The 24,647-nt window shown below is 55.5% G+C and overlaps 2 protein-coding genes across 6 annotated transcripts; both read right to left on the bottom strand.

Moving 5' to 3' along the window:
• Positions 1-325: 325 nt before the first annotated feature.
• LOC117234451 (nuclear receptor subfamily 2 group E member 1-like) lies at positions 326-3,272 on the bottom strand. The gene is made up of 6 exons (XM_033495656.1): positions 2,775-3,272; positions 2,560-2,700; positions 2,370-2,465; positions 1,792-2,112; positions 1,328-1,660; positions 326-1,176 (listed from the first exon to the last, which is right to left on the bottom strand). The coding sequence occupies exons 1-6, from the start codon at positions 3,238-3,240 to the stop codon at positions 944-946; spliced, it is 1,590 nt and encodes a 529-aa protein (XP_033351547.1). The 5' UTR covers positions 3,241-3,272; the 3' UTR covers positions 326-943.
• LOC117234452 (GATA-binding factor A-like) lies at positions 3,121-23,684 on the bottom strand. Of its 5 annotated transcripts, none has more exons than XM_033495657.1 (6): positions 22,771-23,684; positions 5,873-6,120; positions 5,497-5,786; positions 4,651-4,823; positions 4,273-4,540; positions 3,805-4,190 (listed from the first exon to the last, which is right to left on the bottom strand). In XM_033495657.1, the coding sequence occupies exons 2-6, from the start codon at positions 6,091-6,093 to the stop codon at positions 3,805-3,807; spliced, it is 1,338 nt and encodes a 445-aa protein (XP_033351548.1). In that variant the 5' UTR covers positions 6,094-6,120; positions 22,771-23,684. The 5 variants fall into 5 exon arrangements, with proteins under 5 accessions (XP_033351550.1, XP_033351548.1, XP_033351552.1 ...); XM_033495661.1 differs by lacking the exon at positions 22,771-23,684 and adding an exon at positions 20,937-21,042; XM_033495658.1 differs by lacking the exon at positions 22,771-23,684 and adding an exon at positions 13,439-13,490.
• Positions 23,685-24,647: the final 963 nt, after the last annotated feature.

Genomic DNA, 24,647 nt, shown 5'->3' with positions numbered 1-24,647 from the left:
TTATCGATTTTCACGCTCCTCAAGGTGCAATAGGAAGAGATTCTATAGGATATCTTTGGATATGTTTGCGTGGATGAGAACAACGGTAACGTTCGTAAGGCGAAGATAAAGTTTCGTCTCCGATCGATCGATCGTACAGCATTTCGAGGTTGAACGTGCCTGTTGCCTGCTGTGTTGGAAAAGCCGCGTTATTCGCTCTGGTGCTACGTCAAATGGAAATGCGAGTTAAAACGCGAGTTGGGACGAAGCTACGAATAATTAACGAATTTACAGATTTATATGTCGCGCAACAGCGTGACTTAAAAAAAAAAAAATATGCGTCGTACCGTGTGTGAGTATTGTAATTTATTACTAACGATAGCGTGCGTGCGCGTTCCTGTGTGCGTGTGAAGATTTTGCAATTTATAGCACAGCTATGTGGTAATATCTAGTTTATTTTCTAACCGCATCTTCTCCACATCTTTCCTTTTTACTTACAAACGCGTATCGATGATAATTTATCGTTACTCGTTTCGTAATATTGCTCGAAGCGAACGAACGAAACGCTCAACGAATCGTCGCAGATTTTCGCCGAACGTTGACGCGTACCGTTTCGCGAACTCTGCCTTTCTTCCATCCTCCTTGATGCGCCATATTACTGTAAGCGATTGTACATATCACCGAACGCGAGATCGTTACATTTGCGTGAATAAAGTGCCAAAGAAAATAAATGCCGATCGCAATTTTTTCATCCAGTGTTGGCTCCTTGTTGCATCTCCGTGACGAATTTTCGCAGCAAGTAAGTGGTAAACGCTTTTTACGCAGTGGCTTGCGAAGGACGGGGAAACAGGGAAAAAGAAGGGGAAAGAAAAGGGAAGGAAAGAACGGAGGGAAATAAGGAGATTACGTTGCGGCGCGGTGACTAGATTTTTATGACAGGGAGGAAGATACACGAACGATCGAGTCAGCGCACAGACGCGATCACTCTTTCGAGGTCGACGTCACCGATAATAGGTGCGAAAAGATCGTCGGCTAGTTCCCGGGGGCAGGATCCCGTCAAGATGGGTAGGACGAGCATAAGTTTGGCCATCCTGGCCGACGATTCGGTTCTACCAGCAAGATGTCGAACCAGAGCGTCCACTGCGGTGTCCGTTGCTCGCGACGTCAAACGTATGCCGTTCGCCGTCTCGGCGATCTCTGAATTTCCAAGGGGCGGGGGAAAAAAAGAAAGAAGCTTTAGAAAAGGGGAGAAAACACTGTCGTGGCACGGAACGTGTTGGAAAAAAATGGTGCTGGTAGTGGGCGAAGATCGTAGACGCGCGTATCGTGCGTAAAAATAATTGATTACCGGGTCGACAGAGGATCAAGGTTTCCAGAATCGAGAGCTCGACTCGATCGGGACGCAAATTAGAGATGGTGGCTCTTGCCGAGGATACAGCGTGATGATGGCGATGGTGTTGGGCGTTGTCGCCGTGTCTGTCAGCCGAGAGGGTCGTTTTCGGAAAATCAGTCAAGTCGACCGGCCAGATCGCAGCTCGCAGAACGAACGCCGCAGCCCATCCTCTTCGAAGAATCTTATTCTGCTCGTCGAAAGCGAGCATCGAAAAGTCTGGATGCTGGCGAGCGGCTCGCACGGTCGCGAAGAATATCCGTGCCGCGACTTCGTATCGTATCGTGTCTCCTGGAAGCAATTGCGCCTCGTTAGCATCGCGCGTCCCCCTCGTACGATACTATCGCCTCGCCGGTTTTTCTCTTTCGTTTTGTTTCTACCGTTTCTACCATGCGACCGTTCTACTCTGCGATTTCGTTTACCAGCGACAAGAATCGTAGGCACTCGTGGAGAATAGAGGATCCGTCTCATCGACGAGAAAGAGAGTCCGTTATCATCGACGTTAACGTCGGTCGCGTGATATCGCATCGTTGGGTTTGCAGCGACGGCCGCCTCCTTTGCGATTAGAATCGGTGCTACGATTCCTGAGTCCAAAGAAGATGAAAGAGATACCAACGGCGGTGGCGGTGGCGGTGGCGGTGGCGGTGGCGGTGGCGGCGGTGGCGACGACGACGCACGAGAGAAATGACGCGCGACGGATGCGATCTTGTTTCGTACGCGCGGTCCTCTCTCTTCCTGAACGGCTGGACAAAAGACAAAAACGACGAGCTATCGTCTGGCGTTCTCTTTGTCCGAGGATCGACTGTTTATAGAATATTATCGGAGAGCGCGATACAGTCGCGGTAAAAATAATGGTCGCGTCGCGTCCACGCGTCGAGAAGAGGCTCGCGACACGCGCTTTGTTTGCATCTCGTTTCGCCGGCCCCGTACGTCGTACGTCGTACGTCGTAGCGGCCGGCGTACTTGCGTTCGCGATCGAAGTCGATTCGATTATGCTTACCTGCCGTGTTCATGCCAACGGTAAAGCACTTGTTCAGGCGGCAATACGGACACCAATTGCGTCTCGCTTTGTCGACGAAGCACGCTCCGGTTCCGGCTGAAAAAATAAGGGGCGGAATCGCGAGACGATCTGGTCTCCGTGATCAGCTGGAATTACGATACGGTAGGAAAAGAGGAGAAATCTCGCGAACCTATGCAGGTGAACAGAGCGCCGCGACGCACCGACCGCTTGAAGAAACACGAACAACCGTCGCAACAGTAAACCCCGTAATGTTTCCCGTAAGATCGGTCGCCACAAACCTTGCAAGCAACCGGCGTCGGCAGCGTTCTTCCTGCGATCCGCAATCGACAAGCAATCGAATTAGTCGATGTTCTCGATCGGGCGAATCGTACGTCGAGCACTTACCCATCTTTCTCCGGCGGAGAATCGCAGACAGCGCGGAATATTTGGAAGCGAGGAGAGAAGCAAAGACGCGAGAACAAGACAAGAGAGACGAGAGAGCTCGGCGGGGTTCGTCCAGCAGGACGTCGAGGGTTGGACTGATCGGTGGACACACGGTGCAACGAGACCACGAGAGATCGTGAGAGAGTATGAGGGGCGCGCGAACGTCAGCCGGGTCGTCAGACCGCGAAAAGACAATATTTACCGAGCATCGTGGAGAAATCCACGTTGGCGACAGGTTCGAGAGCGGGAGGTAGCGCAACGCTTCGAAGGACGACGCGTCTCTCCTTCGACAAACGACAAGACGAGGTCGAAAGCTATTCTCTTTATTGCGCGTCGGAAAACTAATCATACAGGAACTGTACAAAAAAGCTGACATTTCTTCGAAGCGGATAGGTCGTTCGCGCGCCTTGGATTCGCCGCGTTCCATGCGCGATCTATCGGTCGATCGAATCGTCGACACGCCTCTAAAACTAGTCTACCGTAGAAATCTACGTCGATTACGAATCGACTCGCGATTTTTATTTACAATCGAGTACCTTTCGTTGGCGAATACATGTATACCGTTCGACGAACGTAAGCGTCAAACGTGTCAGAACGACCGTGTCACGACGCCGAAATCGATGAAAGTCGGTCGATAGCACCTAGGTGTGTGGTCGCCACGACGTTTCCTTTTTCTCTTTTCGAGGGACGAAGACGACGAGAAAACTAAATATACGGCGGCGAATCGTCGACGAACGATCGACGAAAGCATAAACCTCGCTTATCCATTCGGTCGGTTCGCTTATCGGTCGCGTACGGTATATTGCGCGTAACGTACGCGGCAACGCGACAACGACGAACGACGACGGACGAGCGAGAAACGAAAAACGAAATGCGACGAAACGAGCAACGCACGACGACGACGAACGAACGCGCTCGTCGTCCGTTTCGCGTCGGCGATTGGCGCACATCGCGGACATCGTCCCGTCGATTCTTCGACGTTGAGATCAAATTACGTGGAGGCTAACAACTTGGCAGCCGCGGTAACGTGATGTTGATGATGATAGGGAGCTTCCTGGCTCCCGTAGTACGTTTGCTGTTGATGCTCGCTGGTCGCCACCCCCAGTTGATGAGGATGCTGGTAATACGAGGAATACGGCTGACCGACAATGCCGTCGCAACTTCGCGGTTCGGTTTTTACGGTAGCTACGCTTCCGGTCGTCAATAGAGACGTATGCCCGAGATAGACCGGTCTGTCCGACGAACTGGACGCGCCACCGGCGGTCGATTTGGACACCTCGATTTGATGTTGCTGCTGTTGTTGCTGTTGCTGTTGCTGTTGCTGCTGCTGCTGCTGCTGCTGCTGCTGCTGTTGCTGCTGTTGACTACCCTTCAATTCTGTGAATGGCAGAAAGATCGCCGTGTGGAAAACGAAGGAATGGCGAAAAGGATCGGCGAGGACCGTGGATTCCGTGCTTACCCGTGGACGGAGAAGAAGCGGCCGAGACGGCGTTTGTTTCGTGATCCACCGTGGACGATCTGGCGTTCGACTCGGGCGTTTTCTTCGGTTTTCGTTTTCGCGTCTGAATACCGTCTTTGCGCATCGCGAGAGGTCTGTTGACGCCGTGCAGCTTAAAGTAGAGACCGCAAGCGTTGCAAACAGGTTCGCCTTCGTTGTTGCGCCTCCAGAGAGTGGTAGTGCGGGTACCGCAATTCGTGCAGCACAAACCCAAACGCCTGGTGGCTGTCTGAAATCAGCGAGCGACATCCGCACGGGTTCGTGGTTCGTAGTAGTAGACGGCCCGCGACTAAAACGCGATCCACGCAACGACACGGTTGCTTTCCATCATCGACTTACCAGCCGTTTGGACGGCTTTATCAGCGGTCTGTTCATTCCGTTCATCTTGTGATAGAGTCCGCACGCGTTGCACAGATAATGCCCGGTGCCGTCCCTCCTCCAAAGCGGCGTCGATATAGCTCCGCAATTAACGCACTCGCGACCCTCGCCGAATTGAAAATCCATCGCGGTGTCTGAAACAATCGAGGAACGCCGGTTTTTCGCGGAACGATGGGTGGTGAACGCGCGCGACTTTCTCCCCTCCCCCCTCGCGCCAGCAGGTCGTCGACGTTGCCGAAATCGTGCCGAGAAATCGCTCCACCACTTTTATACGTACTTTTATCGGATATGGAAGAGGCGCGGCGCGGAGCGGCGCGACGCCGCGCCGCCGTCGAGTAGCCGAAAAAACGATATACGTATGTAAGTATGTAAGTACTGGCGCGGAAGAGGAACACGCCACGCACCGTGTGCACCGGCGGTGGAACACTCGACCGCGAGAATTCGTTTGAAAGAAGCCGCTATCGCTCGTTCGACGCAGATGGCCCACCACCGGCATCACCACCGACGTCGTCGCTGCCGTCGCAGTCGTTGCCGTCGTCGTCGTCGATGCGTGGCGGTGGTGCGCGTTCATCGACCAGCAGAGAGAAGCTTTTTTCCTCTTATCGTGCACGCATCCGTCGCGTCGCACTCTGCCGCTTTTCCTTCGCTCGATCTACATGGTCTGGTTAACGTCCAGCGTCTCCTAGCCTTTTTGGCGATCTGGCGGTTCGGATCGGCGGCAGGCAACGACGAGGGAGCCGAGAATCGCGAACGTTCCACGAAACGGAACGGACGACGGAGAAATCGATCGGCTGAAATGATACGAACCGTAAGGAGAGGCCCGTTGAAATCCAGCTCCGTCGTAGGCTCGCCAGGAGGACATCATGGCGACGTTTTGGGCGTAAAAGGGGGCGGCCGCGGCGAGGCTCGAGTGAGGGTGTCCGGTGTGCGGATGGGCCGCGTGCGGATGCGGATGAGGGTGCGCGTGGCCGGAATGCGGACCCATGGCGGCGGCGGCAGCCGCAGCCGCGGCCGCGGATCCGCTCGCGTGGCCGGCGAGCGCGTGGTGCGCGGCGTACGTCTCCACGCCATGCTGCCACGAGGCCGCGGTCTTCTCCCTTTCGTGTCCAAGGAAATGTCGTGGTGCGTTAGCCAGGGTTGGTAGGAATCGGACGATGGCGATCGGTCGCCGGCGGACACTTACCAAGCGGGCGAGCCAGAACCGGGGAACGAGTGATATTGAGCGGCCGCCGCAGCGGCTGCCGCGGCTGTCGCAGCCGACGGGATCGTCGGCCTCGAAGATGGTACGTAGACGGGCGCCTGAAGCTGCTGGCCGTGTTGCTGTTGCTGCTGTTGCTGTTGTTGAGACTGTTGTTGGTAGTCGGAACTCGCGCCGTAACCGCTGCTTCCGCCCCCGTGGAACATCCTCCCCGAGAGCTAACACCACGGCATCTGTTCGACAGAAGAAAGCCTGGCGATTACTCGATGGAACGATTCGAGGCGCGCACGATCTGGCACCCCGAGCGGAGCGACGAGCACGAAAAACGGAGGGGGTTCGCCATAGTGGCGGCCACGGAGAGAGATCGCGCCGCTCGATCGACCGAGGTTCGTTCGTTCGTTGGTTCGTTCGTTGGTTCGTTCGTCCTTTCGTCCGTCCGTCCGTCCGTTCGTTCGTTCGTTCGTTCGTTCGTTCGTCCGGGTGGGACGACCGGCAGGCCGCAGGGCGCGGCAGGGGTCCGTGGGGCTAAGGGCAGAGGGGTAGAAGAGCCCGGGGGACGTCTCGGGGGCGGGAAGGACAGAGGGTGCGAGAAGGAGGCGCGCGCGCGCGCGCGCGCGAGGAAGGCAGCCGCGAACCTAGGAGCCCTCGCCGACGAACGGCCCCGTGTGCGTGACCGTGTGCAGAGAGCAACAGAAACGCCGCGAAACACAGACGAAGGGGGATGGAGATGCAGAGCGAGACGGAGAGCGGCGCGCAGCCGCGTCTCCACCTTCGAGGCGCGACTCCGCTCCGACCGTAGAATCGGAGATACGGGATAGCGGCCATCGCGGCCACGAATAAGATCCGTGTAGGCGGGACCAAAGCTCCGCCGCTTTCGCGCGTACGCGATTCCGCGAACGCGTTCCCGTCTCCGCGAACAGACTCGCCACCTCACGCTCCAAACTGTTTCTCCGTTTTTTCCATTCTTTCGTTTTCCTGTTTTTACGCGCTTCTCTCCCTCCCGACTCTGTCCGATCCCAAGGGACGACTCGAACTGGCGAGCGCGATACGATCGAATCGCGTCGACTCAAGCACCGATCCGAATCGCTTACGAGCGATTCAACGAGAGGATTCGCGGTAGGCGGTCGAGTCGAACGAAAATCCGTCGGCCAGACACGACGAGAATCACACAGCGTACCGCGATCGCCAGTCCGATTCGCAACAAGCTTTTTACTCCGTCGAGTTTCTCTTCGTCTCGTCCGCTTCTCGTTTCGCGATTTTCTAGCCGTGGCAGAAAACGCGCGCGTCGAAGAAACCGAGGAGAAACCGAGCCGCCGGTTCGTACCGACCGTACGCGGATCGCGGAGATTTACGAGCGTCGCTTATCGGTCGCGAAATGCGCCGGTTTATCGACGGCACGACCACATCGCGCGATAAGTATCGAGCTTTGGTCGCTTCGACGAGGCGAGTTACGCGCGCGGATACGTCGCCGTGTCGGCGCGATCGTGGCGATCCCGTTTTCCGAGAGAATTTCAGCGCGCGAGAGACACGAGCGTCCGGTACGGTTCCCGTGGATTTTCCGGGCGCGGGCCGTTCCGATGCGACGGCGAGGCTTCGCGGCGAAGGGCTTTAACGAGAACCGGTTAGAAGTCTACTAATCGTGTTTTCGACGGTGGAGCGGCGGTGGAGCGGCGCCGGAACGAGCAGGCATCTGGCGCCAGGCCGAACTTTGCGTTTTCAAGGCGAAAGGGACCGCGGCGAGATCTCGGGGAGGAACGACCACGAGCTACCGAGACTATCGCGCGGTCGCGCGTCCATACGATAGACACGGATCCGCGCGTCCTCGAGCGAGTCGTTAAAAGGAGCGTGAAAGACTGTGAAGCGACGGTTCGGATGACCGGCCCCGAACCTCGACTCGCCGATACCATGCGACACGCTAATGGGAATAACGTTCTTCGTCCACCTTTTCGGTTTTTTCCTTTCCTTTTCCTCCTTTTTTTTTTTTTTCCAGCCGGGCCGCGCGACTCGTCGTCTCGTCTCGGCTCGACTCAGCTCCACTCGGCTCGAGCTCCATTCCCCCCGTCCAAGCCCTTGCTCCCCTCGCTTCGTCTCCGTTTCTCTAGCGACAGCCGCCGAACGAGAGACGAGCGGACGACAACGAACGAAACGAAAGTACACGTATCGATTCTCTACGAGCCCGATTAATCGCTTCGAACGCCTACCGGTTCTCTCTTTCTCGACCTGACTCGAACGAGAGCCGTCGTTCCGCCTCTCACGAAATCAACGAGCACCGAAAAACGTCGAAACGTTTTCTCGCTCTCGGAGACGAAAACCGGCAGCCGAACGGAGCCGAGCCGATTCGATACGATACGCGAAAAGGCGACTCTCACGGGACGAGAGTCGGACGAGTTGGGATCGAGAAGCAAAGTCAAAGTCCGATCCGTCGCTGAGTGTCGCCGGATGGGCCGATCGTTCGGTGCCAAGGCGCCACGGCGCCGACCGCGTAGAAGGGTTTCCTTGTAACCACGTCGTAGCAACGCGACTCACACTCTCGCACGCTTCTGTCTCGCCGCGCCGTTCGTCGCGCTCCTTCCATCCATTCGTCGTCGGCTACTTTGTCCTTCCGATTCCGATTCCGATTCCGAAGCGGCAACGCTTCTCGCTCGATCAGGCTCGCGTTACCTTCCATTCGCGTACGATTTCCGCGATTTCTCTCTCTCTCTCTCTCTCTCTGTCTCTCTCTGTCTCTCTCTCTCTCTCCCTCTCTCCGTCGATCTACCTAGATACGAACGATAGCTGGATATCGAACGGCGAGCGCATCTAAACGCCGGGAAGCGTGTTAAAATTCTTTTCTCCTGTGTCTGGCGATCTCCTATCTCGAAGAACTAAAAGCGAAACGATGGAAGAATGGGACGGGGAACGGAAGAAACGGCGCTCCGGTGTGAACGCCCCTTTTCGTAACCCGATACCGAAGATGCAAACGAGAGATAAGATTCCTCGGAAATTGCGCACCGGTCCAGTTTCGGCACGCGCCTCTCACAGCCTGCCCGCCCTCCCTGCCGCGTGGTTTCATTGACAGGCACGCGAGCTTCGCAGCGTTCCGGAATTTCTACGAGATTCGCTACTACGTTTCCGTCCGTTACTCTTCGTCCGTCGCTCGCTTCGTCCACGTTCTTCCCTTTCTTTCTCGTTTTCGTTGCCAAGTCGCCGACGTTGGCAACTCTTACCGTTGCTCCGATCTACAGCTTGCAGCCGAACTCGAGTACTCGGATAGCCAGTGGATCGAGATCCGAGTGTCCGAGTGTATAGCCGAGTATTCGGAGCACGTTCGCGCTGTTTAGATTCCCGGTATAGTGGCTTTTCCTTCGGGAATTCGCTCACTGGTCGACGAGATTCCACCGTATCGATGGATTCGATCGAAGATTCGTCTCTGCGGTGTACGCGTTCAGACGCACGCGCGAGCAAAGATTCGTACGTGCCTGAGCAATCGTGAGAAAAAGAGGGGAATCCGGATACTCGAGTAATGGCACTCGTATCCGATTCTTGAACGAGAGTTCGGGTATTAACGAGTACCGCGAGTACTCGGATACCCGGCTGAGAGCTCTAATTCACGTAGCTACCTACACGGCCGGGTGAATCGCATACGGTCTCGCCGCGTCGGCCGTTGGCATAAATCCTCGACGAATTTCATTTACTCGCGCTTGTGCCTCGACGAGCGTGACGCCAAACCGGGCCGCGTGAACAGCGCGAACGGAAAAAGATAGGTCGAAAGAGGAGCGAGTTCGAAGGAGGAAGAAAGAGGGAAAGAGCGTGCATGTGGCTGTGCCTGTTTGCGTGCGTGAGTGGGAACGGCTGGTGAGACAAACGGGGCTATGGGGGAACCGAGGAAAGAGCAGAGAAAGGAGGACGGATTCGTTACCTGACCTGCGAGAATTTCTGCTACTCGTCGCATCGTCGTCGTCGTCGTCGTCGTCGTTGTCGTCGCCGTCTTACGGAAAAATTCGCTACGCGTAAGAAATCGCGGGGAAATCGACGTAAAACTCGATAAGCGACAACCAATGCTGTGCCTACGACCGCGGATAACTCTTCGTTTCTATATCCGGCCAGCGAGTACCGTTGCGAGCTCGAACCAATCCGCCGATAAACAAACGCGTTAAAAGAAACGTGAGCAACGCCGGTCGGTCGACCGACCGAACCAACCGAAAGATATAGGTGCATCAGGGACACGGACGTACGCGCCGACCATCCAGCCGACTCGCCGAAGCTGGGTCGTTGCGACGACCTATTTTTCCACCACCGTTTCACCGTTCGCGATAAAAACTCGAGCGGAGAAGACGACTTCCGAACGCTAAGTTCCGAACGCGGCCATATTCCTGATAAGCGAGCCGAGGGGGGCCGCAGAAAATTCCTCGAATAGTTTCCGAGTGTTTCCGAACTCGACCGGTTCGAGCACCGGCCGTCGCTTCCACCGCGAACATCGACTCCTCCCGATCGTTCGTCGAGTACCGAGTTCGTCCATCGTTTCTTACGAAAAAACGCGTCGATCGCGATCGAGGAGGAAAGAATCGAGGCGATGGACGAAGAACGATTCGCCACGCCGATCCGATTCGCCCGACTTTCGACGTCCCCGTGGACACGTGGATGATCCGCTCGCTAAACTGTAGATCGATCATAGCGTATTTACGCGACGTTTTCTTCGAGCAGGCGTATCGAGAGAAGAATTTTCGTCGCACGAGCCGAAAACATCGTCCTTTTATAGCCCATTTCCGATCAATCGCCATCGAAGAACGACGAACAACGACGTACGTTGGTTCGTGCAACACGGTTCTTACCTACAACGTGTACCTTTAAGAAAATTCCGATCTCGACTTCGCAGCATTAGAAAATAGAAGAAAGCTCCGAGCCATGGATATTTGTACGCGAATCGTTTAACGATCTCGTAGACTGCCGCCATATCGCGGAGAGTTTCAAAGCGATTGTTCCAGCGAGAAATTTTCTATGTTCAACCGCGTAACGCCGATTACCAGCTCGCTGGCCACGCCGGCATAAATCGTATCGCCATTAATATTAATAATGTGCTCTCCGCGATCGATATATCCTTTGAATCTTTTTCTACTATCGGAAAGTCGTTATATCGTATCTCGTTGTAGCTTTAATTGCGAGCGCAACGTTTACTTTTATACGTAAATACATATATTAACTATATACAGGGTGGTTGGCAACTGGTGGTACAAGCGGAAAGGGGGTGATTCTACGCGAAAAAACAAGTCGAAAATATAGAATAAAAATGTTTCGTTCGAGGCTTTGTTTTCGAGAAAATCGACTTTGAATTTTCGCTCGGTACGCGCGCACTTTATCGCGTCTCGTTACAACGGATCTCACTGTAGATCGTTGTCTCGATTGACGTTATTTTTTAAATTTTTAAATTTTTAAATTTTTAAATTTTTGAATTTTAAATTTTCAAATTTTTAAATTTTAAATTTTCAAATTTTTAAATTTTCAAATTTTCAAATTTTTAAACTTTTAAATTTTAAAATTTTTAAATTTTTAAATTTTTAAATTTTTAAATTTTTAAATCTTTATTCTATACTTTCGACTTCTTTTTCTTCAGAATCACCCCCTTTCCGCTTGTACCACCAGTTGCCAACCACCCTGTATATCTACAGCAATGTGTTACTTTACTTTAGAACCACGTTACATTCGAGCAACATCGTTTCCTTCGAGGAAGATTCACAGTGGCGAATATCACGATGTTTCATCGTTGTTTATCGATGGTCACCGGGTTAACTCGGTGTACGGAGACTCGCGAGAGACCCTCGACTCGTTAAATCGTGTTATTCTAATTCGTAAAGCTAGCGTCATTCCCTGGACGCAGCTGCCAGCCACCTCTGAAATCGTCACCTTGTTGTCGCGAAACTCGACCGATCGTCTTTCTAAATCGTCGAAGGTTCGCATCGGCCGTTCCACGAGGATCTCGCCTCTTCTCTCTCATCCTCTTTATCAACGACGCGTGAACATTTTGCCGACATAGTGGATTTTTATTATCCGCCGATGATTTAAAAGTTTATCAACAGGCTGGAATCCTTAATCGTTGCCTGATATATTCGAAGCAATCTGTTTCGACTTCATGAATGGAGTGTTGAAAACACGTTGCCGTTTAATATCTCGAAATGTCATGTTACGCGTTTCACGCGGAAAAAAGCGGCACTTGATTTCATCTACTCCGTATAAATGATACACCACTGGATAAACGAGAAACAACAACCGACTTAGGCATTGCGCTCTCCTTTTCTCGTTATCTTCCACCGGCTATGTTACATATTTATTATTTTACATCGATGATCTAACCGGTGAATCTGCCCATGCTAGTAACGCGTTACTACACGCTGGCCACCTTACGCTGTATCTAAAAGTCGATTCGGTCGGGCATTCGCTTAACTCGCAATCCGATCGAACCGTATTAGCAAACACTGGCGTTCTCTAAATGATGTAAAACTAAATATACCGCGCAGTCATATAACGCGGATTGCTCGTAAACGTTACACGCGCGATTTCCACCTATCGCCATCGACAACGTTCCTTTTTCGATTATATCGGAGAAGCTTGTGATCTAGGAGTTACACGTAAATTCGCCACTCCGCTGGCATCGGCGTATTGGTCGCACGATTAACAAGGCATACGAACGTCCGAGCTTCGTGAAACTCGTTTCACGCTCTATCTTTCACAGGCCGAAAGCTTTACAAACGCTATATATATGAATAGTTAGGCCTACGTTAGAGCGTGCATGCGTAATCTGGACCGCCCACCGAGATAAATATACGCGAAACAAATCGAATCGGTACGACGCAAGTTTCTCTTAGACTGTTCATCGTTTAAAATGGAAATTCTCGTGTTAAAAAACGACCATAGTTACCGGTTTGTTGAAAACTCTCGTCACCTACGTTCTCCGCAGCAACGAAGACGCCTCGATTCCGTTTATTTTCTTTTCAACGAAAAAATTAAGCGTCCGTATATACTACGTCTGATACGACTCGACGGCTCTTCCGCATCTTTTCGCTCCTCTCCATTCTTTCCCCTGAAAATTGCCACCAAAGTAATCGGCTTTCCTCTCCACAGAACGTGACTTTTTCTTCCGGATCCGTCAAACCATCGAAACACCCGTTCTACGTACGCGTCGTTCGCTTTAACTCGTACTCGCCGCTACGCTTAATTCACTGTTTTCGTATATTTTTTCTAATAACGCGATAACGTCGTTACGATACGAGAGACAACGCCGTAAACATCGCTGGAACCCGTCATCGGACACGCCACGGATTTTAAAAACGTTCTCGCTTTTCAAATATTCCGCTGCTTTCTGTCTACACCACGTCTCGATTATACGCGCGAAGCGCGTAATCCGACGCGATCGAATCGCGTCAAATTGCTGGCGAGCGAGCGATACGAATTTCCAAGATACCGTCGCTTTCGAAATTAACGAACCGATATACCGAAAGCTCGCCGTAACTACGAAGATATTTCTGAAACCTTCGAACACGTTCACTTCGCACAGCGTAGAACCATAGCGCACCCGACCTTAAAATCCTCGTTCGGTTTGTCGTCTGTGCAGAAATTCTCGCGCATTTCGAATCACGCTCCTACGATATCCACTGGAGGAGGGCGACTCCTTCGTAGCGCTCCGGATCGCTCTAGTTCGAGTAACTTGGACTTTGCTCAACCGCCAATGACGCTAGCGAAATCGCCGATTTTTTCCCTAAGAATCCGTAATCTCCTTCGAATCTTTCTTGTCGACTCGTACGAAACTGAAAAAATCACAACATAGAGTCACTTCTGCTCTTCGATTCATTCGCTAGTCTCGTACGCGGCTACGAAGGGCGGAATGCCCGTTAGATAAATAAATAGATAAACCAGCGTCATTTGGCTGCTATGAAGGAAATCGTTGCTGCTTCGATGGTGTGCTTCTAAATATTTTCATTTCGACGGACGAAATCGAGTTTGCTCTCTGGCTAGCAGTTTTCTCGCACGGCTAATTCAGCCGCCTAGCCAACGATCGTCGGCGACGCGTCGGCGACGCGTCGGTGAAGCGAGCGATCTACTAGGCGTTATCTTCTACGTTTGTCGTTCGGCTGTGTTTTTCCGTCCGCGTATCGCGGCGAATTTGTATTTTTCGCTGCCCTTTTCCCCTCTGTGTTTCCCGTTTTCCTAAGTATCCGGCAACTATCCGTCGTTGTAAATGCGTTTGTTCCAGCGGGCTCGTACACGAAAATGGACAAAACCAAACCGGTCTTCGCATCGACCGATAGATCGATCCGTTCGAATCGAAGAAAAAGAGCAAGGGGCCGAAAGACGGTACAGCGAGTCGAAAAATTGATCGCGTGCCAAACCGCCTCTCGTTTGCTAACGCGTTACCGGCATAGACGGAGGGACGGTGTTCGAAAAATGACGCTTTTCTTCGCATCGCTCTTAGTTCGGTTCGACCGTCGACGCGAAAAGCGCAACGAGCGATTCCATCGACAAAGGGAGTCTCGTCGTTGCCGTCGGTTTGTCCCTTCGTGAAGATAATTTCGACTAATTTTTCGAATCGGCGTGATCCGCTGGCCGTGGAAGCCGAACGAATCGGCGCGAGCGCGAGCGAGAACGTTTCTTGCAGTAACGGAAGGACGCGTTTAAGCGGATGCGCGTATCGCTTCTCGAAAAAAAGCGAGCAATTTAAAGCGACCGTGGCAACCGGTATAACCGTCGCCTCTGAGTTTCCACGCGTTCCGAGTAAACGAGATCGCGATCGCGCTCGCATACGAAATATCGAGGCGAGCCCGTAAATATCAGAAGCGACGACCGTACACCCGCGTTTCCATGCGTCTACACGACCGTGCGCGAGCAAATCCAAAGAACGAAGCTCTTCCGTTCGCTAGCCGTGGAACGCGACTCGACTCCACTCCACTCTACTACTCCACTCGACTCGATTAGAATCCGAATCGAGTTTCGGTTCTCCTCTCTCTCTCTCTCTCTCTCTCTCTTTCCGATTCTCTCAGTCGCGCGAACGCAACGCACGCCAGGATTCTCGCTTCTCGCGCAGACTCGTTGCAATTATCTTCTTCTTTCTGCTCGAAAAACACCGTTGCGTTCGCGATCACGGCCACGTTTCGACGATATTCCGTGCGTTCTCGCGTCCCTTGTGCGGTTTTCCACGTAGGAGAACCGCGCAAGCAAGAGGAAGAGGGACAGAGAGAACAAAGAGCGAGAAGGAAAGGAAAAAAGGAGAAAGGGACAAATGAGAAACGAGCGCGCGATCCGCGACACCCGGTTTGCCTACTTACGCCTACTTCGAAGTTTAGGCGGACGGCGAGTCGCGAAACCGCGTCTCTTCTCCCGTGGCCGAGGATCGCGAGCGTCGCAACGAGCCGCGACGGAAAGCAGCGGAAAAAAGGGAAAGCTACGTTCGACTCTGGCCACCGGGACTACCCGGGTACCGTTGATAAGAGACAAGAGCGGCGGTTCTTCCCGGCGATTTAAATATTTATGAATTATAGAGTGGCTCGCCTTGTAGTTGGCGAATTTTTGTCAACGACTTTGAACCGGGAAGCGAGTAACTTCTCCCCTTCCTCTGCCGTGTCTATTCATTGGCCGACTCTAAAGGAGATTTATGCGCGCAGCCTCGAGCGTCGTCGAGAGAAAAGCACGCTCGCAGGCATTCGCGCGTTTCCAACGACCGGTCGAAACGAGACGCCTAATAACGAGAGACGCGCAACGTCGCCGCGCGATCCATTTCCACCGGAGTTTTTACGTTTGGGTCCGGACAGCTCGTAAACGCGCCGCCGCACGGTCCTCGTCCCCCGCGCGGACACCCGGATTCCCGGTTCGACTTCCGGTTTAAGCGTAGAACACGACTTTCCAATAAGGTCGTCGCCGATCTCTTCGGTCCCCGGATCCTCGGTATGTTTCCACCGTTTCGGGTGGCCGAGTTCAGGTACGAGAACGTTTTCGACCGAAACGCAACCTGCGGTTCCCTATCTTCGTTACGATATCTTTGCCTCTGCCCGTTGTCGTCTCTTCCTCGTCAGCCCGGTGGCGGCTGGCGGCTGACCGTCGACGAACCCGGCTGACAGATGGGGAAAAGTCGAGCGGTTCCGTCATATCGTCGCGGTAGGTAGGTATCGGTATCGATTTTGCCAAAGTGGCGACGCAGGGGTTGTGGATCGAACGTACGACCGCCATTTTACTCGGACCCACCATCGCGGTTTCTCCTCTCTCTCTCTCTCTCTCTCTGTCGCTGGCCCTCGTTTCATCCCCAAATCTATTTTACGGGGAAACGACGGAGCGACCGGCCGACCGTGGCAGTCCATTACGTCCATGGGCCGTCCTGTCGTTAGTTGGCCCATCAAACGAGAAAGCCCATCGATAGCAGGGGGTCGCCGGTTTATAGCCTCGCAACGCCATCGTCCCTACCTTTCGCTGTTTCGAGCGTCGTCGCTTTCCGCTTCGGAGAACTAGGCTCGTCTCTGTTCGCGATATTCTCCCTCGGCCGCGATATCAACGATCACGTCGCGACTCGACGTCGAGCAGCGTTTCGTCGAAATATCGAAACGCTCGCCGCCGCGTAGTCGCCGGAGGCGGCCAGCGGACGACTCGACGATTCGGGCTAATTATAATATAAAACTTGCCGCGCCTTGTCGCCTTTCGTGTTCCTCCGCGATTCCTTTTCCTGTCCGTTTCCCTCGGGAACAAGGTTGCGCCGTTGGTCGCGGGCTCAGCCGTTCCCAACCGAAAGTCGCGCGCGGTCACGGTGCCGCTTGGAACGCGCGTCCTTCGCCACCGGCGTCCGATCGCGATCGATCTCGCCACGGATCGACGTCCGTTGGCACCGGCCGGCGGACGATCTCGAAGCGGCGAGACCGCGTCGCGTGCCGCGAAATCGCGACGATCGCGTCGAGGGGCGATCACGGCTTCGGTTGAGAAGCACGGTCGGTGTATATCGGCAGGCCGTTGTCTCTATACTCCTCGAGGGCGCTCGATCAACGCACCAACGCTTTCACGGCCGAGCCCCGATCCGATGCACGCACGCACACGAGCTCGCGGTCGACCAGCCGTCCGACCAGCCAGCCATCCGACCAGCCATCCAGCCAGTCGGCCCAACAGCCGCATAATACACGCGCCATAATACGCGCGCGTCGCGTTAGACCTCGGTCAAACGCGCTTGAAAACTCTGCGATCCGGCCGTTTCCATTCGACCGCTACGACCGCGGCACGGAGCGAGCCGCAGCGCGGAACGACGGAACGCAACGGCGTTCGAGGCACGCGACGCCCGTACGTTTGCTCGTCGCGTCAAGAGCAAACGCGATCGCGGCGATTTTCCGCGATTCGGTGATCTCGATCGACGGCTCGAAACGAGCGTGAAGCGGAGATAGGCGTTCGACGGCGGACCAACGAGGGACGAGAGGAAAAACACGGGGGGACGGAAAGTGGAAGGAGAACGGAGAGAGAGAAAGAGGAGAGGAACGCGGCGGTTTAGCTTTCGAAAAGATCGCGCGTATCGGGTGCTGGACGCGACGGAGAGGAATCGATCGCGCGCTAATTAACCGAGTCGATTATTCGGCTGGCATGCACCGTCTCGGACCGGTTCTACCGTTCTCGAGCGTATCCGGGAAGTTCCGTGTAAACGTTGCGATGGAATCGCACGAAGACGCTTTGCTCCCGTTGCCGATCCCGTTCTCGCTCTCGGTTCGTCGTACGGCCGCGCCGTTCCGTGATCGGTCGTCGTTTTACGTCCACCGGCGTAAATTCGCCAACGGATGAAAGGCGCGCGGACGCGTTCCCATGCGTGACGACACCGGACCACGCTTCGCCGGCCAACCAGCCAGCACCTTTCGACTTTTTCGTGCACGCGATCCGGCGCGCGTGGTCGACTCTCGCGACTCGTCGAACGTCGCGTGAAATCGACGCGATGCAAGCCCGGAGAGAGGAGCGAAGGGCGAGAGAGGTTTCGTGTCGGAATCGGTCGGCCGGACGGCTGTCGGCCGAGACCGGTAGCAGAAACGGACGCTGCGGGACGCGCGTACGCGCGATCCAATTATCCGGTCGGTCTGCGAGAGCAGATCGCGGTCGCGGTTATCATAAATCAAGATTAACGGTCGGGAGGATCTTCGCCGCCCAACCGGTCGCCAGTCTCGATTTTTCGAGACTCGGAATATCCGCGTGCCGTTCGGTCGCGTCGTCGAGCGTCTCGCACGGTACGCTCGCACCGGTGGCTTTGTAGCGCGGCGCGTCACCGGCGAAAGACACGGGAGAAAGGGCGAGCAGAGGAGGAGAGGAGGAGAGGAGGAGAGGAAAGAAGCGGAGCTGAAAGAGAGCTATCGCGCGATCAACGTCGATGCGTTAACGGGTTAAACGTATTCGCGATTACGCGATAATTCACGATTTTTGCCGCAGCATCGGGTAAACTGGTTTCGCTCTCGCGGGAAAAGACCGACTTCCTGCTCGCGTCGATCCGACGCGCCACGCCAACGGATTCGCCGGTATCGATGATTTTCGAGCGGCGATCGAGCAAACGCGTTCGCGTCCGCGATTGCTCTAGCGCGCGCGCGCACGCATCGCCGACCAATCTCGAGCATAAACCGGTCACCGACCGGACTCGAACGAGTTACGATAAATCGCGAGTAACGGCCGCCGACCGGAGAGATTCGCTGCCGGGTTCGCGTTAATTTTCTGTTTGTTCTCCGATTAACGTCGAGAACGGTGGTCCGTCGGTTGTGGCCCACGGGGATCGCGCGTGGCCCGCGTTGCCCGTCGCCTGTACGCTCGTACGCCCGCGCTCGACGTCGTCGTCGTCGTCGTTGGTCGGTAATTTCGGAGTAGACCGGCGGAAGCGGAAGAGAACGCGGCTACTCTCGCGTCGTCGATAAACGTCGAGAGAGAAGACGTCCGTGAGCGAGAACGGACGTCGCGACGTTCGCACGGTATTTACCGTTTCCGCGAGCAGTCTAAGGCGCGATCGCGTTCGAACCGATGATATCTTTCGACGATCTTTCGAGCGGTCGAAACCGGTCGAGCACCGGATTCCGCCGGATCGTATAGGTATCGATCGAGGGTATAACCGCGATCCGGCCGAATACATCGTCGGTACGGCGCGAGTAAGAAGATGCGCAGAAACGACGCGACGATACCTTTTTACCTTTATCGTCCCAATTAACGATAAGGATTCGTCGCGTTTATTCCAACCGGACCGGAATTGCCTCTACCAGACCGAGACGTTACGATTATCGTCCGGACCAGCTACGGCTACGATTTTATCGCGCTCTCTCCTACGATCTCGCTCGATCGAGTCGATCCAGCGGGTTGGTAGCGCGCGAGAACTCGCGATCGCCTCGCGTCTCCTTCCATCCGTGGCTTCTTTCTCCCCCTGTTTTCGATTCATCGCCGAGGAACACGGATCTGCGCGCGGTCGCGTTCACCGCGTGCTCGTCGCGTGTCAATTTTTAGCGAACCGCGCGACTCGTCGGTTCGTTGCACGGACCACGGTTGATTTTACCGTTAATCGAGTTACGTAAATCGAAGCGATGTATCGAAGCCAAGCACGCGAACCACGCGCCACGCCGTTCTTCGCGTTTCGAGCCGCGTAACCGCGAAAGCCGTTTCTCGTCCTTGACGACGTTTCGATTTCACGGCGGAAAAACGCGGACCGGTCGTTCGACCGACGACCGACGACCGACTCGCCGACGAGGCGAGGGTGCCGGCCGTATCTCTGGCAGCACGCCGACCGATACGCGTTTTATCGCGTCGTAATTCCTTACGGCCGGTTTTAACTATCGCGAGTGTCCCGCGGAGGGAGCACCGGTGGGTGCTGCGCCGCTCTTCCGGTTCCCACCGATCCCCTCGTGCCTTCTCGCTATCTGTGCCTCGTTCTCTAGCCACGGTCCGTGGCTGCCACAGCTTCGATTTCGTTTCGATCTCGTTTTCCGTGCTGCGTATCGAGACCGCGCCGACCGGATCGCCAGAAAACGAGCAGAGAAGCGGGACGGTTTAATCACGCGCAATCGCTAGGAGAAACGCCGCGTGTCTCTCGCGGTCGGACAGACCGAGACTTCTCTGCGCTTCTTCAGCGCAATTAGCGGCCGGCTATAATTTAAGCCGGTTCGATTAATGCATCTGCCGCGAAGCGGCGACGAGCTCGGACCGCGCGCCACCCTTCCGAGATAGGCGAGGGACGGCGGAGCGATCGTTGTCTAACCGTGGCGAGCATTTCGTCCGAGCTCTCACCGTGGTAATTAACGTTGGCGATACGTCGTCGTCGCCTTTCTCCGTTTCCTCGTCGGCGTTGTCGTTCTCGCGGTCCACGGGTTCGTTAAACCTGGGGCCTCTTCCTTCTCTCTTCTCGAATTTTTCGTTTACACGGCGATTTCCGTGATCGTCGCGCGTCCCGCCGCCGAGTCACGGACACGAGCATCGACGTCGATCGACCACGCGATTTTGCATTCGAACTCGATCGCCGCACCGCTAATTACGGATGGTAATTAACGTCGCGATACGCGCGATTCGCCGTTGCTTCGTTAAATCGCGCGTTCCTTCTCGTTTTTCGTGGCCGGCTCGTTGTTTCAGCGCGCGATTCCTCGCCGCGATCCAAACACGCCGATTCGTCCTGGTCTCCGCCTATGCGTTCGATCGTCGAGAATTCCGCCTCGCGACGACGTTCCTTTTGCTCGTCGCGAGCTAGTTGACTCAAAGTCGCGACAGCCTCGTTGTACAGTTATATCCCGGATCCAGGATCGAAAGGTTGGCGCGTGTGTGCGTGCGTGCGTGCGTGCGCGCGCGCCAAACCTCTCGGAAGAAAGAAGAGGAGACGAAGGAAAAGGAAAAGAATAAGAGGAATAAGAAGAAGAAGAAGAAGAAGAAGAAGAAGAAGAAGAAGCGGAGAAGGACGAGTACGCGAACGAAGAAAGACAGGAAAAAGGTGGCAAAGGATCGTTTATCCGGGAGTCGCGGCGCTCCGGCGTTATAAGCCGCGGCTGTGCGTGCGACCGCGCGAAGAAGGTGTTTGCATTGGCCTAGTGCCGAGCCGTTCGCGGCTTAAATTAATTACCTCGTCCTCCGACGTAACGGGTCTTTGGCCGATGCGCGCAACCTCGCTCGCCTCCTTCGATCGTTCGATACCATTTTACCGGATTTTACCCCGTGCCGGTCGTCCTCTTCTCTACCGACCCCGACTTTTGCCCGAGTCTCGACGAATTTCAGCGACGCCACGCCATCGCCACCCACGATCGCCGCGCGTTTTCCCGCACGACGAAGAAAATCGCGACCGGCGTATGACGGGCGAAAACGCGGTTGATAAATCAGGCGACTTTGCCTATTCGTGATTCTCGAACGAGTCGTTCGCGAGATCGTTCGAGATCTTATCGATCCGACGGCAGACAGCGTGGCAACGTCGTTATTACGAGAACCCATGGCGATCGTTATCGATTCGTAAAAACGTTAACGATCGTTTTACGATGCTCGATAAACACGACACTCGATAAACGCGTATCGTACCGAAAGCGAACGCCAATAAAAATATCTATTCGATACGCGGAATAGCTATTACGGTAAATTAAGCGTGCTTCGCGCGTTTCCCGATACCGCGAAACCAGCGATACGGTTTACTCGCGTCCTTCGTCTACTCGCAGCCCGCAGGAGTTTTCGTCCTTCCGCGTCTCCGCGCGATCGCCGGTTTTAGCTTCCGCTCGCGCGTCCGATCGTCCTCTTCTCCTTTCTCTTTCCTCTCGTCGACGTTCGACGCGTTCGACGCGCGGACTCGCGGATCACCGCGAATACGATCGGCGGGATCGATCGTCGTCTCGGCCGCGTTACGAACCGAGCGAACGGCCGCGGGTACTCGACGCGACGCTCTCTTAATAGCCAGCCTCGAAAGGGTGGCTGCGGAACAAAAAAAAAAAAAAAAAAAAGACGGAACGACGTGGTAACCGTAGAAAGGTCCGCCGCTTTCTTCGGGAACGAGACGAGGCGCCGGGCGACAACCAATTAGGCCTAAGAACCGGACGAGTGTTCTCGTAGGGAGACGCAGGCCGCCGGCCGCCGGCCGCCGGCGCCGTTACATCCCTGGAAAAACCACTCGAACCTCGAGTTCGGTCCCTTTGCGTCACGATCTTCTTCTCTCGCGTCCTTCTTTCTCGTCGAGTGCGACGCGACCCCGATCTCGAATTCCAGACCGTTCGAATCGTCGCTATCGCCTCCGCGCCCAAGTACCGCGCGATTCTTTCTCGTCCGCAACGCGCGTCGTTTCGCGCGTAAATTTTCCACGAACACGCGGCGACGTTTCGGCTCGACTAGAAACTGGTCGGTTCGACGCGGTGCTCGTATCTCACCGCCGTTTCTACGGGAAATGGCCGTTCAGATAACGCATGGCCGGGGAAAGAATGGCGGTGCCGGCATGCTCCGATGTAACGCGATAAACGCGCGGCAACGTTTAGACGCAACGAGCGAGTTTATCGCGCGTCGTTCAACGGACCCGTTCGACGCCGTTCCCGAGCGTCGAAGATCGGCCAGATTTTCGACCGATTCGCCGCGGTGTGACGGATGAACCGCGCGCGGACCTTCCGCTGGAATCCAATCGAACGGTATTCGCCGAACGATCGGACCGAATCGAACGGAATAGGAAAAGCGATAGGGTCGTGGTATCGCGCGCACCGCGCGAGCGTCGCACGATCTACCTCCATCGTCGTTATCGTTAATTAACGTCGATAACCAAAAGCCTACGGATAACCACCCGTATCCTTCGCATTACGACGAACGCTTCCTCCTCCTAGCCACGCATCGATTATCGCTCGTCCGCGAACGAAAACGAACGCTCTCTCGTCTCTCCGGAGACGCGATTCTCGCGTGCCATCGTACGCGGAGTAACGCGCTACGCAGCTACTTACTCGTAATCAGCCGTCCAAACTAGACATCCTAGAGCGCCGGGGCAAGGTCGAATCGGACGTCGATGAAACGTTTCCACGTGTCCACCGTTTCCGCTTCCGTTTCCGCTTCTTCTTATCGTCGTCGTTGGCCGCCTGTCAACCGACGATCGTCCGCTGGATTCCACTACCGGCAAACTCCGTCGTCGACGGAGCGAAACTCGAATCGCGTTGGCAATTGCACCGAGGAGAACGATGCGTTCCACGCGACCAGGATCATCGAGTCGACGAACGACGGCACCGCGATAGCCAGCGATTCGCACGATCTATGCCACGAAGAAACGGTGACCGACGGCGGCGGCGGCGGCGGCGGCGGCGGCGACTAGCGTCGACGAGAATCGTCGCGTGCGAGTACCTGGTCGACGTTCGCGGTCATTTCGAGAAATCGCGCGAAACGCGCTCTCTCTCTCTCTCGCTGTCTCTGTCTCTCTGTCCCTGTGGCTCGAGGTAAGGAAACTCGCACACCGATTCGTTTCACTGGCGCGCACCGATCGTCGCGACGACGGAATCGACGATCGCGTAACGCGCGCGACGACGTCGCGGTGGGAAAGGCGAAACGGCAGGAGGGAGAGGACGAGGAAGAAGCGCGAAGCGTGTGGGAATCGCGCACATTCGTCGACGACCGCGAGGCAGCGCGAGCCAACGAGCGAAACGAGCGTGGAAAGGACGCGGAGCGAGAACAGTTCCACGGAACGCGGTGCGAGCGATGACTGCGCGCCGCTTCGACGCTCGCTTGGACAGTCACCTTTGGCGCGGCGATCGTTGGCGTAACGGGGAGGGGGTGGTTTGGTCGGAGTCGCGAAGGCGAAGGCGAAAGCAGTCGCGGCGTGGTCTTAACGCGGAGGCGGGGGCGAAGGCGGAGGCGCGATCCGAGTCGAAGGGCGAACGCGACCGCGGACCACGGATCACCGTGAGGCGAGGAATCGTCTGGTCGTCCGCTTGTCCGCTTCTTGGCCGAGAGTCACGAGACCAGAGTGCAGAGGCGAAGGAAACGGCGCGAGCCTTCCGTCGCGCGAGAGAACGAGACGGAGGTCGAAGCGCGCGCGTGGTAGGGATGAAAATCGCGAAGCGAACGCACGCGACCACGGCAGCCACGACGCGAGGAACGCGCGTCCCAGGCAGACCGAGAGGCGGTCCGAGGCGGCGTATCGTGCCGGCTCCTGGGAGGCGGAGTCTCGACGCCCACGAGCACGAAGGGCGTCGAACGACCGAACGACCGATCGGCCGGCCGACACGCCGCCGCGCATCGGCCACCGAGCAATTTTCATAAAATCCTTTTTACTCCAGGCTGCGACGCGACCTCTCTCTTCCGCTCTTTCTCCCTTTCTCTCTGCCTCCCTACCACCGCGCCTTCCTCCGGCCCTATAATGTCCGACCAGATCGTGCCCGGATAAGCCGTGTCCGCGACCGGATCGTACTTCTCCCGTATCTTCGGAAATCCGCGTTGCTTCGCCGCGCGGTACTCGCTTACGAGGAACCTACGCGCCAACCTCTCCCCTTCGCGTCCACGCTGGCTCGCGCGTCCTCCACCCTTCGTCGTTTCTCCACGGTCGTCCGACTGTCCGAGAACCGAGACTGTGCCGCGCGTCGATCGCCGATATCCACGATTCGTCGCGCGTTTCCAACGGCGATCGCGATTTTCCAGAGTCCGTCGAATACGCTCGGCGCCGCGTCGCGTCCACGGAGAACACGGGAACGCGTGGCCGAGAGCGAAAAGCGACGGAGCACGCGCCCGTTTCGCGCGCCGCTTACCGATCGCCCCTGTCGGAAAACCGGACGTAGCGTGTCAGGTAGGAACCCCTGCGAGTGCGATGCTTATCGTTACGCCGGAAGTTCGCATC

The sequence above is a fragment of the Bombus vosnesenskii genome, unplaced genomic scaffold, assembly GCF_011952255.1.
Source record: "Bombus vosnesenskii isolate JDL3184/JDL3185 unplaced genomic scaffold, Bvos_JDL3184-5_v1.1 scf7180000013305, whole genome shotgun sequence".
In the NCBI taxonomy this organism is placed as follows: Eukaryota; Metazoa; Arthropoda; class Insecta; order Hymenoptera; family Apidae; genus Bombus; species Bombus vosnesenskii.
This window is presented reverse-complemented; position numbering and strand designations above follow the sequence as displayed.